This window comes from Stylophora pistillata, chromosome 8 (genome assembly GCF_964205215.1).
Source record: "Stylophora pistillata chromosome 8, jaStyPist1.2, whole genome shotgun sequence".
NCBI classification, from domain to species: Eukaryota; Metazoa; Cnidaria; class Anthozoa; order Scleractinia; family Pocilloporidae; genus Stylophora; species Stylophora pistillata.
The window spans coordinates 16,506,099-16,519,302 of NC_142526.1; the positions used below are offsets into that span (position 1 = coordinate 16,506,099).

General features: G+C 39.1%; 4 protein-coding genes across 5 annotated transcripts; 2 read left to right on the forward strand and 2 right to left on the reverse strand.

Annotated features, from left to right (window-relative positions):
- The first annotated feature begins 980 nt into the window (after window positions 1–980).
- On the forward strand, window positions 981–3,843 carry LOC148725215 (uncharacterized). 2 transcript variants are annotated; one of them, XM_088730044.1, is made up of 2 exons: window positions 981–2,938; window positions 3,350–3,843. In XM_088730044.1, the coding sequence occupies exons 1-2, from the start codon at window positions 1,054–1,056 to the stop codon at window positions 3,841–3,843; spliced, it is 2,379 nt and encodes a 792-aa protein (XP_088586170.1). In that variant the 5' UTR covers window positions 981–1,053. The 2 variants fall into 2 exon arrangements, with proteins under 2 accessions (XP_088586170.1, XP_088586169.1); XM_088730043.1 differs by having other exon boundaries at window positions 981–2,316; window positions 2,668–3,843.
- Window positions 3,844–4,170: 327 nt separating this feature from the next.
- Window positions 4,171–5,703, reverse strand: LOC148725216 (uncharacterized). The gene has a single exon (XM_088731465.1). It carries the CDS (start codon window positions 5,701–5,703, stop codon window positions 4,171–4,173), a length of 1,533 nt encoding a protein of 510 aa, XP_088587591.1.
- A 2,857-nt stretch (window positions 5,704–8,560) lies between these two features.
- LOC111347230 (uncharacterized) lies at window positions 8,561–10,825 on the forward strand. The gene is made up of 2 exons (XM_022954497.2): window positions 8,561–8,935; window positions 9,390–10,825. Exons 1-2 carry the CDS (start codon window positions 8,814–8,816, stop codon window positions 10,645–10,647), a joined length of 1,380 nt encoding a protein of 459 aa, XP_022810232.2. The 5' UTR covers window positions 8,561–8,813; the 3' UTR covers window positions 10,648–10,825.
- LOC148725217 (uncharacterized) lies at window positions 10,728–12,671 on the reverse strand. Its single transcript, XM_088730064.1, has 2 exons — window positions 12,409–12,671; window positions 10,728–11,922 (listed from the first exon to the last, which is right to left on the reverse strand). The coding sequence occupies exons 1-2, from the start codon at window positions 12,580–12,582 to the stop codon at window positions 11,011–11,013; spliced, it is 1,086 nt and encodes a 361-aa protein (XP_088586190.1). The 5' UTR covers window positions 12,583–12,671; the 3' UTR covers window positions 10,728–11,010.
- Between the last annotated feature and the right edge of the window lie 533 nt (window positions 12,672–13,204).

Below are 13,204 nucleotides of genomic sequence, written 5' to 3' on the forward strand. Positions count from 1 at the left end.
AAGCCTGCTTTACACAGTTTGGTACTCATAACACTTTCCCTTAGTATAAATACAATTTATATTAATTAATTATGACATTGTTTGTATTGTTATCTGCAGAATGATTAAAAAAAATATATAAACTATAAAGTGAGATTATGGATAAAAACAAGTCAGTTCCTCGTAGCATAATTATGCCTGTTTCCATCTCCTCTAACAAATGTAAATGTTAAATAAAAGTTGTTCTCTATTTCAGATTTGATGTACTTTCCCCCTATTACCTTGAATTCTTGAATGGGATTCCTTCTAGCCAACCAGAAACGCACAGTTCCTTCAATAACAAATGCAAAGTCACCATTTTCGTTAAAAATACGTTCATCCCATTTGACTCCAAGCAAATGGTTTAATGTCTGATTAGAATCAATACTGTACACGACCTTGCCACGCTCTGTCTTTGCTTTTCCCGCCAATGCCAGTCCTCCATTAAATACATCTTGATCAATTCGAACTTCAACACGAGTGGACGGATCATCCTTCCTGCCAGAATATAGCTTCCTTTTTATTTCACGATATAGCTCCCCGTGAATCAATTCCAGGCGATCGTCAAGCGAAGAAGACGACGGACTGGAAAGAAGTTCCATCCGCTGGAAAAGATTGTTGTCTTTAGATTCACATGCCCGCCACTCGTCGTAGCGTTCACTGTAGCCAACGTAATGGATCTTAACTCGCTTTCCGACCTTGTCCACGTCTGTTACAACCACAGGATATAGTTTACGGTCGGTTGTTTTTACTCTTGTCTTTTTTCGGCAAAGCTTCGATGAAAAGACTTCTTCCGCGTATCGTTCTGGTGCTATGATCTCCCTCTTAACTCTCACTGCCGCCATCGCCGCCATCTAACCTCTTGCGCTTGCGCAATACCGAAAAATTTTGGCCGCGCCAGACTGGACACAAATTTAAGCAAATGTTCACGTTCGTGGGAGATAAGTTTGATATGACTAATAGTGTGTTTTCATGTGACGTCACGGCATATATTAATTTCATACGCCGCCATGTTGGTGGAGTAAAAGACCCAATATGGCGACTAGTCATGCGGAACAAAACGTAAACAGTGAGTCAGAAAAAGGAATTATTCATGAGATCCCTTTGTCTGAATATGCAAAATCTCTCGACAGTGCTGTTAGAAAGCGTTATATTGAGAAAATATCTGTTATTGGAATAGACCCTCTCTTTATTCCAGAGGAAAAGTTGAGTACCGAATGCCTTCCCCGCGTAGAACCACTCGATCTTGTATCGTATCTTGTTTTAGAGACAAGTTTTTATACCAAAGATCAATTTAAAAATTTTAGAGGCTTGCAAGCCTACAACCAAATGGTATCCGGCTTTATTACAAGTATTTTAGGTCAGATTTTTAGTGGTAAATACGTGGTTATTGGCAAAGTTCGACACTCACAGCGAATGAATGAACCACCGGTGCAGCTTTGGATAATCACAACTAAAGATGGGACTGTTCTTTCTGCGCATTGTCATGGATGTATGGCGGGTTTAGGAGAGTGCTGTTCGCATATTGCCAGTATTCTTTTTTACTTAGAAGTTTCGACAAGGTTAAACGAGAAGCTCGCGTGCACCCAAGTTAAATGCTCTTGGATTTTGCCCGCTACAGTGAAAAGCGTGGATTATTTAAGAGTGAAGGATATTAATTTCACATCAGCGAAGAAAATGAAGTCTGATCTTGACAAGACTGTTAATTCTTTGAATTGTGCTGCAGATACCAAGAGTTTGAGTGCTTCCTTGGAATCAAGCGGTGCAAGTGCTTCTGCAACGCCACGCAAGCCAAAGGCCCCTCCACCTAGACCCTCTTTTAAGGAGCTTGATGCATTTTATGAATCGCTCAGTCAATGCCAAGTAAAGCCTGTTTGCTTGAGTTTGGAAAAGTCATATGCAGCGATGTTTATTTCTAAAACAAGGGGCATCAACCCTCTTTCAGATTTGTTTGATCCCAAATTCCTGCAGCTTAACTACATTGATCTTCTAAAGGAATGCTACAAAGTTGAAGTTAGTATCAGTCTTGAAGAAGTTGCCTTGATTGAAAGAGAAACCGTGGAGCAAACGAAAAGTAATGCCTTTTATCGATACCGAGCTTGTAGGATTGGTGCTTCAAAGTCTCGTGCTGCCTCTCATACAGATCCATCACAGCCATCCCAGTCTCTAATTAAATCTATTTGTTATCCACATCTTTTTTGTTTCAGCACAGCAGCAACAATCCATGGTTGTAAGCATGAGCAAACTGCAATAGAAGCATATGAAACTCATATGAAGCAGAGTCATACTAATTTTAAGGTGACAAAATGTGGAACATTTATTGATGTAGAGCATCCTTTTCTTCATGCCACCCCTGATTTTTTATGTGAATGTGATTGTTGTGGATATGGCTGTGGTGAGGTAAAGTGCCCATATTGCATTGAAGGAACTGATTTCAAGAACTATTGTGAGAAGAAGTCATCTTGTCTTCAATGGAATGGTGAGAAATTCTCCTTAAAGAAAAATCATTCGTACTACTACCAAGTCCAGCAACAACTCCACATAACCAAAAGGGCCTATTGTGATTTTGTTGTTTTTTCTATTTCAAAAAATGGTTCCAAGCTAGTTCAGGAGAGAATTTTTCCAGATTCTGAACATTTTGCTTTGCAGGTGGCAAAGCTTTCTTTGTTTTGGAGGACCTGCATATTACCTGAAGTCCTTGGCAGATGGTACACGCGAAAGATGGATTTGAAGAAAGAGCTTGGTTCTGTCTCATGTGGGGGTGAATGTTACTGCAGGAGGACCTCAAATGAACCTACTGCAACATGTTCAAATCCGGAGTGTCCCATTTCCCGATTCCATTTAGCCTGTCTCTCCATGAAAAATGTTGCAAAGACATGGTTATGTCCACATTGTAGAAAATTACCTAAGTTTGGCCATGGTAAGAAAGGGTTAAAGACACATGATAAAGTTCCTAATTTATTTGAAGAAGCTTTGTCAATGGAAAGTATCTGTGTTTGTAAAAGGAAAGCAAATTCTGATGACAAATTGCTGAAATGCCACAATGATAGTTGTTCTAATGGGAAGTTTTTTCATTTACAGTGCATGTCATATAAGCGATACCCAAATAATTATAAATCTTCTTGGGCATGTAACTTCTGCAAATTGGACAGCATTCGTTCCACTAAATCTATCAAACCTAAAGCTACAAATTCAAATCTACCTTTTTCACCTTCTGAGAGTTCTGTTCATAATGATCATGAGATTGTCTACTTTGGTACTAGAGAAACTGAGCAAGTGGATAAATACAGTATCATTTCAACACTTACAAATCACGACTTCGATGTTATAGAATCATCTACTGGCTGGTTGGAAAATACTGTCATTCAACAAGCTCATGTCCTTTTAAAGCAAGTTAACCCAGATATTCAAGGATTTCAACGTCCAAGCTTGGGTCCATGCCACAACTTTGACAAGGTTCATGGAGATTTTGTACAGATCTTGCATACTGGGGGAAACCATTGGGTGTGTGCTAGTTCAATTGGCTGTGAAAAAGGTGTTGTAAATTTGTATGACAGCCTTTTCAATGATGTTATACTTGATGATCTTGAACAACAAGTAGAGAGTCTAGTTGGAGAGGATTTCCAAGGAATCAATGTTGTACCAATACAGCAACAATCAAATGGTTCAGATTGTGGTGTATTTGCTATTGCTTTTGCAACAAGTCTTGTTTACACATTGGACCCAAATATTCCTCAACTTAATGTATCAAAGATGCGACTTCATTTGTATGCTTGCCTGAAAGCTTGTCTCATTACCCCTTTTCCCACAGTCGAAAGCACATAACATCTGATACCACATTCAGTTTAAAATTGTATTGACTAACTTAAAACAATTAAACATTCCATTCCATGAATAAAAAATGAAACAAACTTTTTGCATTATTATTACAGACTTTCATAAACTATGTTAAATTTTTGGTGGTTAAATCTGAGAACTTCCACATGGTTACTACTGGGCAACAGCATGTTGTGTAAGCAAGGATAGAATAGTGCACTATAACAGTTATATTTATTAGTCACACAGCCGTAATTCTGGTGCTTTCATTTGTTAGAAATTTGAAAAATTCACCACCAAAAATTTAATATAGTTTCACTGTTACTATTTAGGCTTTCAATCAAAAGGTACAGTAGGAGGGCATAGGTTTACTAGTGCAGAGCAAATTCTAATCATTCTGTCAACTAGAGGTACAGATTCGCCTTTTTGACAAATTAGGTAATCAGTTGGTAAAGTTTGTTGAAGAATGGTATATTTCTGTTTAAGCAAACCAATGATTCTTTCAACGTGTATTCGGACAGAAGCAATTTTTCTTGTCTGTTCCACGTCCGCAGGATCAAGTTGGTCTTTACCTTTGGTGAATGCAGGAATGTTCAATTGGGCTTGCTGAAATTGAACACTTTCATGAATGGTAAAACCCCTATCTGCAAGAACCAAATCACCTGGTATAAGTTTATCCAGTAGACCACAGTTTTCAGTTAAAAATTTATCTGAAGTTCTCCCTCCCCAAGCCTCACTAACAAAACAAATTGTACCCTGTGGTGTAATTCCAATTAATACTTTAACAGTGTTATGATGCTTGTAACTTGAAAAAGTCTGTGCTCTTGCAAGGAGATTAGTCGGTCTATCAATAAAAATTTCAAAGCAATCAATGATAACTGTGGTTTTGCGTCCGAATGAGTCCAGGAAACATCTAGGCATGGTTGCGTACAATTCGTCACGATCTGGCCATTTGACAAGAGGACCTAAGCGAACATCCATGACAGTCAGCCAAGCAGACAAAATTCGAGAAACCACTGCAGATGAAATTTTTAAACGATACGCAAGGTCAAGATGAGGAACAGCAAGTCTCAATTTTACTAAAACCATTGCAAACTCTTGAAACTTAGACAAAAGCTGAGGACGTCTGTCAACATAAGGTTCAACAAAACAGAAGACTTTTTGTAAAATTTCAAAGGAAGGTAGACCAGTGTAAAATTTTACTTTCTCGTTGTTATCAACAAAAAAAGCTTCATCAAAGTCAGAACATTGTTTATTAAGAAACAAAGACTCGGTTTGAAGCATACAATTATGCGTCTCACTTGTCTGAATGCCATCTGTTGTCGTTGAAACTGCTGTTTGTGTTACGGCATTTCTCAAGTTATCTGGCAAATTTTCAGCGAGGTCCTCGATATCGTCCATTTCAACGTCCGTAGTCGTAGACTGGAATAAATATTTAACACATACGCCAGGTTCATTCACTCTTTTTGACTTCTCTTTGGCCATTTCTTCCGTGCTCTCATGTGTACGTTTCCTTCGTTCTGCGACTCTCTTTGCTTTTTCAAGGCTTCGTTGCAGCGACGCTTCGTCTATCACAGATTTTTGATGTCCCATGTTAAGAGAAGGCACCCAGTCAACATTAAACTTATCCCACAAAGGAGCTGCTTTTCCTGAGTGAAAATGGTCTCCACACACACGATCGTTTTCAATTATTCGATCTGTTAAATCTTGTCGACGTATGGCTGACAGCCATCTTCGCCTGCGTTCAGTTGACAAGATCTCCGTTTCCTCGCCTTGATTTTTAATAATTTTCGGTACACGACAGAATGAAAGATCTTTACGTTTAGATTTGTCGTTGGAACAGTTTATAATTAGGCAAAAAGCAGGCATTTTGCGACATACTTCAAACAAAGTAATGAAACTGTAATAGTTAAGTAAACACTTGCACGTCACCCTTTTCACTCCACCAACATGGCGGACGCTAAATTTTGGTGACGTCACAGCAGAATGTGCGAAAACACACTATAAAGTTGGAAGAAAGTGTAGGCAGCCTACCTAAAGGCGTAAAACAGTCTACTAGGCAGATGAAAAAATGATTCTGGCCTAAGCGCGGCGGCCATGTTTGTTTGTTTGTGTATTTTTTTTTGTTTTTGGAACTTTTAAAAGTCCCGGGTAAATTACAACCCAGTTTGCGCGCGCCAAAGAAACTATATCCAGTATGGTGGCCCATTGTTATCATAGCATTGTTATCATAGCATAATAAAAAAATAAAAGTAAAATTAAAAAAAAATAAAAGTAAAAGCAATCCAAAAAAAAAATTGAATTTAAAATAAAACATTAAAGAAAACAGGAGCTACTGAAGAAATTCAATAAAAAAAAGTAAAGGAAGATTAAAAATTAAAAAATACTTAAAAGTTAAAATTAAAGTGAAAAATAATTTAAAAAATAAATAAGATAAAAACCTTTAGTACAAATGCAAAATAATTTTAAGTTTACTATGATAACGCTGGGCCGAAAGGAACATCACGATATTTGTTTCCAAAATGAAATGTTCGAAAGCAGCCCATTGTTATCATAGCCTGCGACACGTAAGGTCAGTGGACTACTTTCAGAAGGGCTGCTCGCATTTCCTGATTGGTAACTCGTGCACGTGTGGGTTGTGGCTTGCACTTTTCTCGTTCAAACTACAGTAAAAAGTCCTTTTATCGAGATGAATAGACGACAACAAACGTGGAACCGTTTGCAAGATGAAATGAAGGCGAAGAGGAAGCGACCGGACCCTCGCGGAAAAGGCAAAAGCAAGAAATCTGGTTCCGCTCCGCACGAGTTAATCGTGCAACGTTTAGCATCTGAGCCAGACAACAAACAAACGTTTAGGCCAGTCCAACCAAGAGAGTTTGTGGCGTTTCCATACGAGGATCTTACGCTAGCAAACTTGAAGAAGGCTCTCGCTGACCATTACAGTTTGCCAGCAAGCCTATGTGATGTTCTTGTCACAAACAAGGGACCCTCTTGTACCAACATGGAACAAATCCCTCATAGAAAGGACAAGGTGTATGGTGGCCGAGAACTGCCAATAGAAAAATCCGCATTTTTGAAAGAAAATTGTTTTCTTTTTTATTTTGATTTACATTTTTTTTTTATTTTTCAATTTATTTTTTTATTTTTAAAATAGAGTGAAAGTAAAATAAAATAAAACCAAAGTAAAATAAAATAAAACCAAAGTAAAATAAAATAAAACCAAAGTAAAATAAAATAAAACCAAAGTAAAATAAAATGAAATTATTCGACCCAGCCGAGAGCTGCCACTACCAGCATGCATTGCGTGCGTTACTGTCACACGCTCGAGTTCATCATGGCCGATGCATGGAAGAGGCTCAATGAAAAAGTTAAAGCAAAGCGTACCAAAAAAACCAGCCCAAGGACCATCGAAGGAAAGATGAACTGACAGTTCAACGTTTGTCAGCAGAAGTTTCTGGAAAGGCCCAAAAGTATACAAGGATTGGGCCAAGAGAGTTTGTTCCTTTCGACGAAACGGAGGAATTGACCATTGGTAATATCAAGAGCGCTTTGTGAGAGGCATTTTCTACAAAAAATCGGAAAGAATCTCGTATGTGATATCTTAGCAGGAGAACAGGGCCCATCGTGCAAGACTCTTGCCCAAATACCGGACTTAAAGGTTGTATACGCCCGCTTCATTCCAGATCCAGCTGATGAAGGCGATGTCAACAGCACCCAGAATTCCACGAGAAAGAGGAAGGACGCAACTGGAGAGTCCTCGACTTATACCGAATTTAATCCTCCGCCGTCAAAATCAAGGTCAAGCCCCAGTAAACTTATGCATTCGAGACAGAAATTACCCACACAAGCAGCGGGCACAAAAAGTACGTATTACCCTCGAAGTTTATCAATTTCTGACATGATCAAACTTGGCAAAATCAGCACAAATAACGCCACTACTATTGTGAGAATTTTCAGATTCGATATGGAAGTTTTGTCGTGGTCCAAAGTTCCAACCACTGTCGAGTTCTATGAGGATAAAGAGGCAATCGGAACTGGTGGATTCCGTAAAGCATTCAAAGCAACATCCAAACATCCAGAATTTGTTGCGACAACGTGGGTGATAAAGCACTATCTACCAAGTGCTTTAAAGTGCATCTCGGATACCGGTCAAACTATCGAGCAACACAACCGCAAGGTTGTTCAGATGCATCTCCTAGCTAGGAATTTTGCTTCGCAACTTGAGGCAGAAATCAAGGAGGAAAGCGAGGTTTTTGGAACTGCATTTAGATATAGAAAGATCTTTCATGGAGAAACAGACGAGGGGGAGTATGTTACAGTCGAAGAATTTATCCCTGGCCAGTTTAAGAAGTACGTAAACAACACTGGCCAAACCTGTGTCGATCCTACAGATGAGATGGCCCAGAAGGCAGAGTGTTTGACACACTTCACGTATGAGAGATCAAAGAAAAAACTTATGCTAGTTGACATCCAGGGAAGTGGATATGACTTATTTGACCCAGAAATTGCTTCTACAGATTTACTGGACGAGGGTGACAAGCAATACCTGTATTGTACTGGAAATCTTTCCAAAGTGGCAATTTCAACATTTGTGAAAGAGCACACTTGTAGTTTGTTCTGTAACTTGCTTGGCCTACCAGCAATAGAAAATTAAGGGGCAACTCAAGCTGCTATAAAATTGTGAACATTGAGACATTGTTGACAAAACTTGATACACTGTTTACAAAATAGAGTTCTAAAGTGTGACGTCACGTTGCCATGGCGCTGAAAAAGTCAGTTCTAAACAACTCGGACAATCTCTTGCGCGTGGGTCACGTAGTGCTTGTCTCTGCTTTGTCTTATAATTAAAACGTTTATTAACCTTGTGTTATATTACAAAAGAGGTCAAGAAGAAGAACACAGGGTCAAAATGTCAAATACTATTTGAAAATTATCGCTTTTTGTCGGAAGAAATTTATCGGAACGAACACAACAGCACAATGGTGTACTGCTTTGCTCCGACATGCAGTCATTCATCAGAAAGCCACACTTGCAAGTTCTTTGCATTTCCAAGCGATAAAAAGGAAAAAGACGAATACAAGCGATGGATCCGTCTGATAAGGTTTGTAAACGGCACTTGTAATTAGCGCTTTGCTCAAAAGAACATCTTAACATTTGCCATTTTTTTGCGAGTGTGCGATTTCCACCGATGAACAAGCGCATGTAGTGTCAAGTTTGTGGGTACTGAGTAGGTTTTTGTGTATTTGCTTTTCATTACATTTTAAATTTTGAAAAACCTCGAATACAACTGTGCTGAAAGAATATGTGTTTGTCTGAACGCCACTGTGCTAACATGTGCTTACTTTCAAAACTTAAAATTTCTCGGTGCCCATACTGAGTCATATATTTCAATGTTGTTTGTGCTATGAAATGCATATGGCTTACTGATTTATTTAATATATTTTTAAGAGCTTCTGGACTTCAGGAGTTAGCTGAAAGTTTGAAACGAATTTTGAGCAATTTAAATCTTTACAAGTGTTTAGGATTAAGTTCTGTTATCTGTTTCTTTGAAATAGGAGGAAAGACAGAGAACCAAGCAAGCATTCTAGAGTGTGCAGTTGTCATTTTGTGGATGGAGATAAATTAAATGGGCCCACAATTTACGAAAGAAATCGAGATAAGATATTTCCTGGTGAAGGAGGACCACCAAAGAAAAAGAGAAAAGTAACAGCTAAACAGAAGACGGTGCAGGAAATGGTGGCTGAGGCAATCACAACATATGAGCAGCAGTCCACTAATAATGACACTGATGATACCAAACAAGAAAGTTGCAACAAGACAACAAATGAGATAATACTGGAGGCAGAATTAAATCAAGCCAGGGAGGAACTTCAGGACCTGCAAGAAAAAGAAAGCTACACACAAAAACACTACTCAGCTTCTGGATTGAGTGTAGAGGTTCTTAGAATGGAAACAGGGCTTCCAACAAAAGAAGTTTTTAACATTGTAGTACTTCATGCCTTGAGATTCAAAGATTTTATTGTTTATTATTCTGGTTGGAAAGTAGAGTCCATTAATTTTGAGGACCAGATTTTCATTACTTTAATGAAACTAAGACAAAATTATACCAACTTGCACCTTGCCCAGCTTTTCAGTTGCAGTGTTGCAACAATAGCTAATATTGTCACCACTTTTGTCCATGTTTTGCATTCCATATTATTTCATGACATCATGACAACCATTCCGTCCAGGCAAAAAAATGTGTTATGTGCACCATCTTCTTTTTCAGAGTTTACTTCTTGTAGAATTGTCATTGATTGTACCGATGTGGAGATCGCAGCCCCGGGGTTAATGAGTTTGCAAAATGCCACTTATTCAAGCTACAGGGGTATGAACTCATTTAAAGTAATTGTCGGGGTTGCACCAAATGCAGTAATAACTTTTGTTAGCAAATTGTACCCTGGGTCCATTTCTGATAAAGCCATAGTACAACAGTCAGGTCTGTTGAACCATCTTGTTCCAGGGGATATGGTTTTGGCCGACAAAGGCTTTCTTATCCAAGACATCTTGCCCAATAATGTTTCTCTTAACATTCCACCTTTTTTGAATAATGGTGTTTTCACTGAAAGCGAAGCAAGGAAAACAAAATCCATTGCCAGAGCAAGGATCCATGTAGAGAGGGCAAATGCAAGGTTAAAGGATTTCAAAATTTTAACTTTCATCCCATATTATTTAAGATGTTATGCTGATGTTATTTTTCAGTTATGTGCTGCACTGGTAAATTTACAATTTCCACTTATCAAAGAGGGGTGTGAGGGGGCAGAGTTTGAGTGATCTGAGTACAAAAAGGATGTTTGGCTGTTATCAGTAAACAAATATAATGGTCATCATATGATAGAACTGAGTCAATCGAATAACTTTTTTCAATTATGTTAATATATAAACAAAGTCAGAATGCCATTATATTTTGTAAGACATTTAGTAGAAATAATAAAGATCAACACAACCTGCACTCTTTGTTACTCAAATTTACAATCTTATGTTTATCTCTTTAAAATTTGGCCCAATAGTCCAATACATTTACCAAATCTTTGCTGGTGACACTGACATTGCTCGAGAAAAGTTACAGCCAGAGACAGTACAACCAATACTCTCAGGTGAAAAGCCTTGCACGCATGTCTGTTTAAGGAAATAAAATTACAATGCACCTTCCACTATCTTGGGAAAAATGTGTTTAAAATAGAATTCTTTCAAGACTGGAATATTTGCATCCCAGGTTTCATCTTGCTCTATTTTGACAACAGCCACGTCCTTAGAAGTCCAAACAACAAAGTAGCAAAACTTTCGCTGTGTAAAAAAGATTTCACCCTGTACCTGGTCCCAATAGACATGGTCCTTCTTTAACACATATCCATTTCCATCCTGTGCTTTTTTTAAGCAAAATGTTGGTGAAGTAGCAATGGCTTCTTCAATTGTTAGGTTCCTTTCAGTGTAAGGACACTTAGCTTCTAGGACGGTTTCATCATCTACAATTCCATCCGGAGAGGCCCCAAGGATTCCAGAAGCATCCAACCAAATACCAGTTTCCTGGACGGTTTTCCCTGTCAACATAGTGAATGCTTTGAGTGCTTCCTGTTCATTGTTCACACCCCATTGTACAGCCTTAACTCCAGACAAATCGTATTCTCCAAGAAGGCCCTTCAAGAGAGACTGGGTCACCCGTTTGGCCTTCAAAACGCAACCAAAGTTACTTGCTGTTAATCTGCCCCTTCTAGCTAAATGCCAAGTTGGGTTGTTTCTCTGTCCAATGGTAATGTCACTTATTTTTAAGATGTACTCATCAGGAATCTTTGCCTGTCTTACTAGGCAATCAATTTGTTGCTGTGATCCTTGTAATTTAAGAAATTCTTCCGAGTAAATGATATCCTCTATTGTCGGTATGGGAAGGTTACTAACAGTAGCTGGTTCAGGGCTCATAAGCCAACAAAGGCCAGTAAATCTTCCATACTCCTGTAGGTCTCTGTAAAGGGAAGACCGATCAGATTGAGTAGGGTTTCTTGATAAGCAGCAATACTGTTTTGTGGGAGGAAACATTTCTTCGACGGATTGCTAAGAGAGCGGTGTATTTGCTTTGCGTTTCTTCCAATTGCATTCAACATCTGTCCGGCTGACGTTGTAGATGCCGTGAATGAAAAGTGTAGCCGCGTGGCTGCACTTAAACTTCCCCCTTGGACACTCGCACTCACTTGATCTTATAGCATTCTCGCTATCTAAGTGAACCTAGCAAATCGGAAAAAAAAAGACGCGTGAGGACATGAAAAGCAACTGTCAAAGACTTCTAAATACATGAAGACTCCAAACGAACGAACAGTTCCATGCCTCGATTGAACTAACACATCGATATACATCGAACGACCTTAACAACAAAGTGGATCAACGCTAAAGTTTGCGCGTCTAGTTATTCCACGATTAAATTATCATGGAAAAGAACTGCTATTAACTTAAAAATCTCACTGAGAAGCATTTCAAAGCAACAAATAAGCTTAAATGACAAGCCGCATCTGCAGTGAGTATTCTGGAACCATTTCCACTCACCGTGACTTTGTAGACTTTGTTTCGCATGCTTGCGTGCACTTCTCCTCGTAAAATACCCTGACTATAATTAAATGACTCCACATGGCCTGATTTGTAGTGGTTTTCACCCTTCGTAATTGACTTCTGCTCTTCTCCGAAGAAAGAAATGAGCGACGAGATAGAGAGGGCCGACATTTTGCATGGCGTCGGTCACGTTTTGGGCCTTTGTTTGGAACTGAGTTTTTTAGCACCATGGTAACGTGACGTCACGGCTTTAGAACTCTATAGCTAGTTCACATAAAATCCCATGGTTACATATCATAATTTACGGGGCAGTCATAATTTGTTTCCAGGGGTGGGCTGCAGGATTGTGATATTAACCAACCTTGTTGTTGCTGAATTCACCCTCAAGCAGATATGTTTTCATGTACCCCAATTTAGGACACCAAAACACCTGCTCTTGTTAATGTTTCTCCTCAACCCACCATGTGAGGATTGATGGTTAAAATTTGTATTATTTGTATTGTGAGGCGTGAGTAGTCCAGTGGTCAGTGCGCTGGACTCTAGGTCAGATGGCCCGGGTTCAAGTCCTGGCTGGGGCTTGACGTTGTGTCCTTAAGCAAGACGCTTCACTCACATTGCTTCGTCTTCTCGGATAGGACGTAAAGCCGGAGGTCCCGTCTCCTGCACCTATCAGTTAGTTAATTTCGGCAAAGGACGTTAAAGAACCCACATCACGAGATTACTGTGATGTGGTCTGGCCTGTTTACTGGGAAGGGGGGGAGGGGGCATCTGTAAAAATTTCTCCTTTATTAAT

Bases quoted from the DNA above. Each gene is read 5' to 3' on its own strand.
- LOC148725215 (XM_088730043.1), top strand. From the start codon at position 1,054: ATGGCGACTAGTCATGCGGAACAAAACGTAAACAGTGAGTCAGAAAAA. The intron at 2,317-2,667 runs GTGACAAAATGT...TTTGCTTTGCAG, and splicing joins AGAGTCATACTAATTTTAAG to GTGGCAAAGCTTTCTTTGTT.
- LOC148725216 (XM_088731465.1), bottom strand. From the start codon at position 5,703: ATGCCTGCTTTTTGCCTAATTATAAACTGTTCCAACGACAAATCTAAA.
- LOC111347230 (XM_022954497.2), top strand. From the start codon at position 8,814: ATGGTGTACTGCTTTGCTCCGACATGCAGTCATTCATCAGAAAGCCAC. The intron at 8,936-9,389 runs GTTTGTAAACGG...TCTTTGAAATAG, and splicing joins CGATGGATCCGTCTGATAAG to GAGGAAAGACAGAGAACCAA.
- LOC148725217 (XM_088730064.1), bottom strand. From the start codon at position 12,582: ATGTCGGCCCTCTCTATCTCGTCGCTCATTTCTTTCTTCGGAGAAGAG. The intron at 11,923-12,408 runs GTGAGTGGAAAT...CCGCTCTCTTAG, and splicing joins ACAAAGTCTACAAAGTCACG to CAATCCGTCGAAGAAATGTT.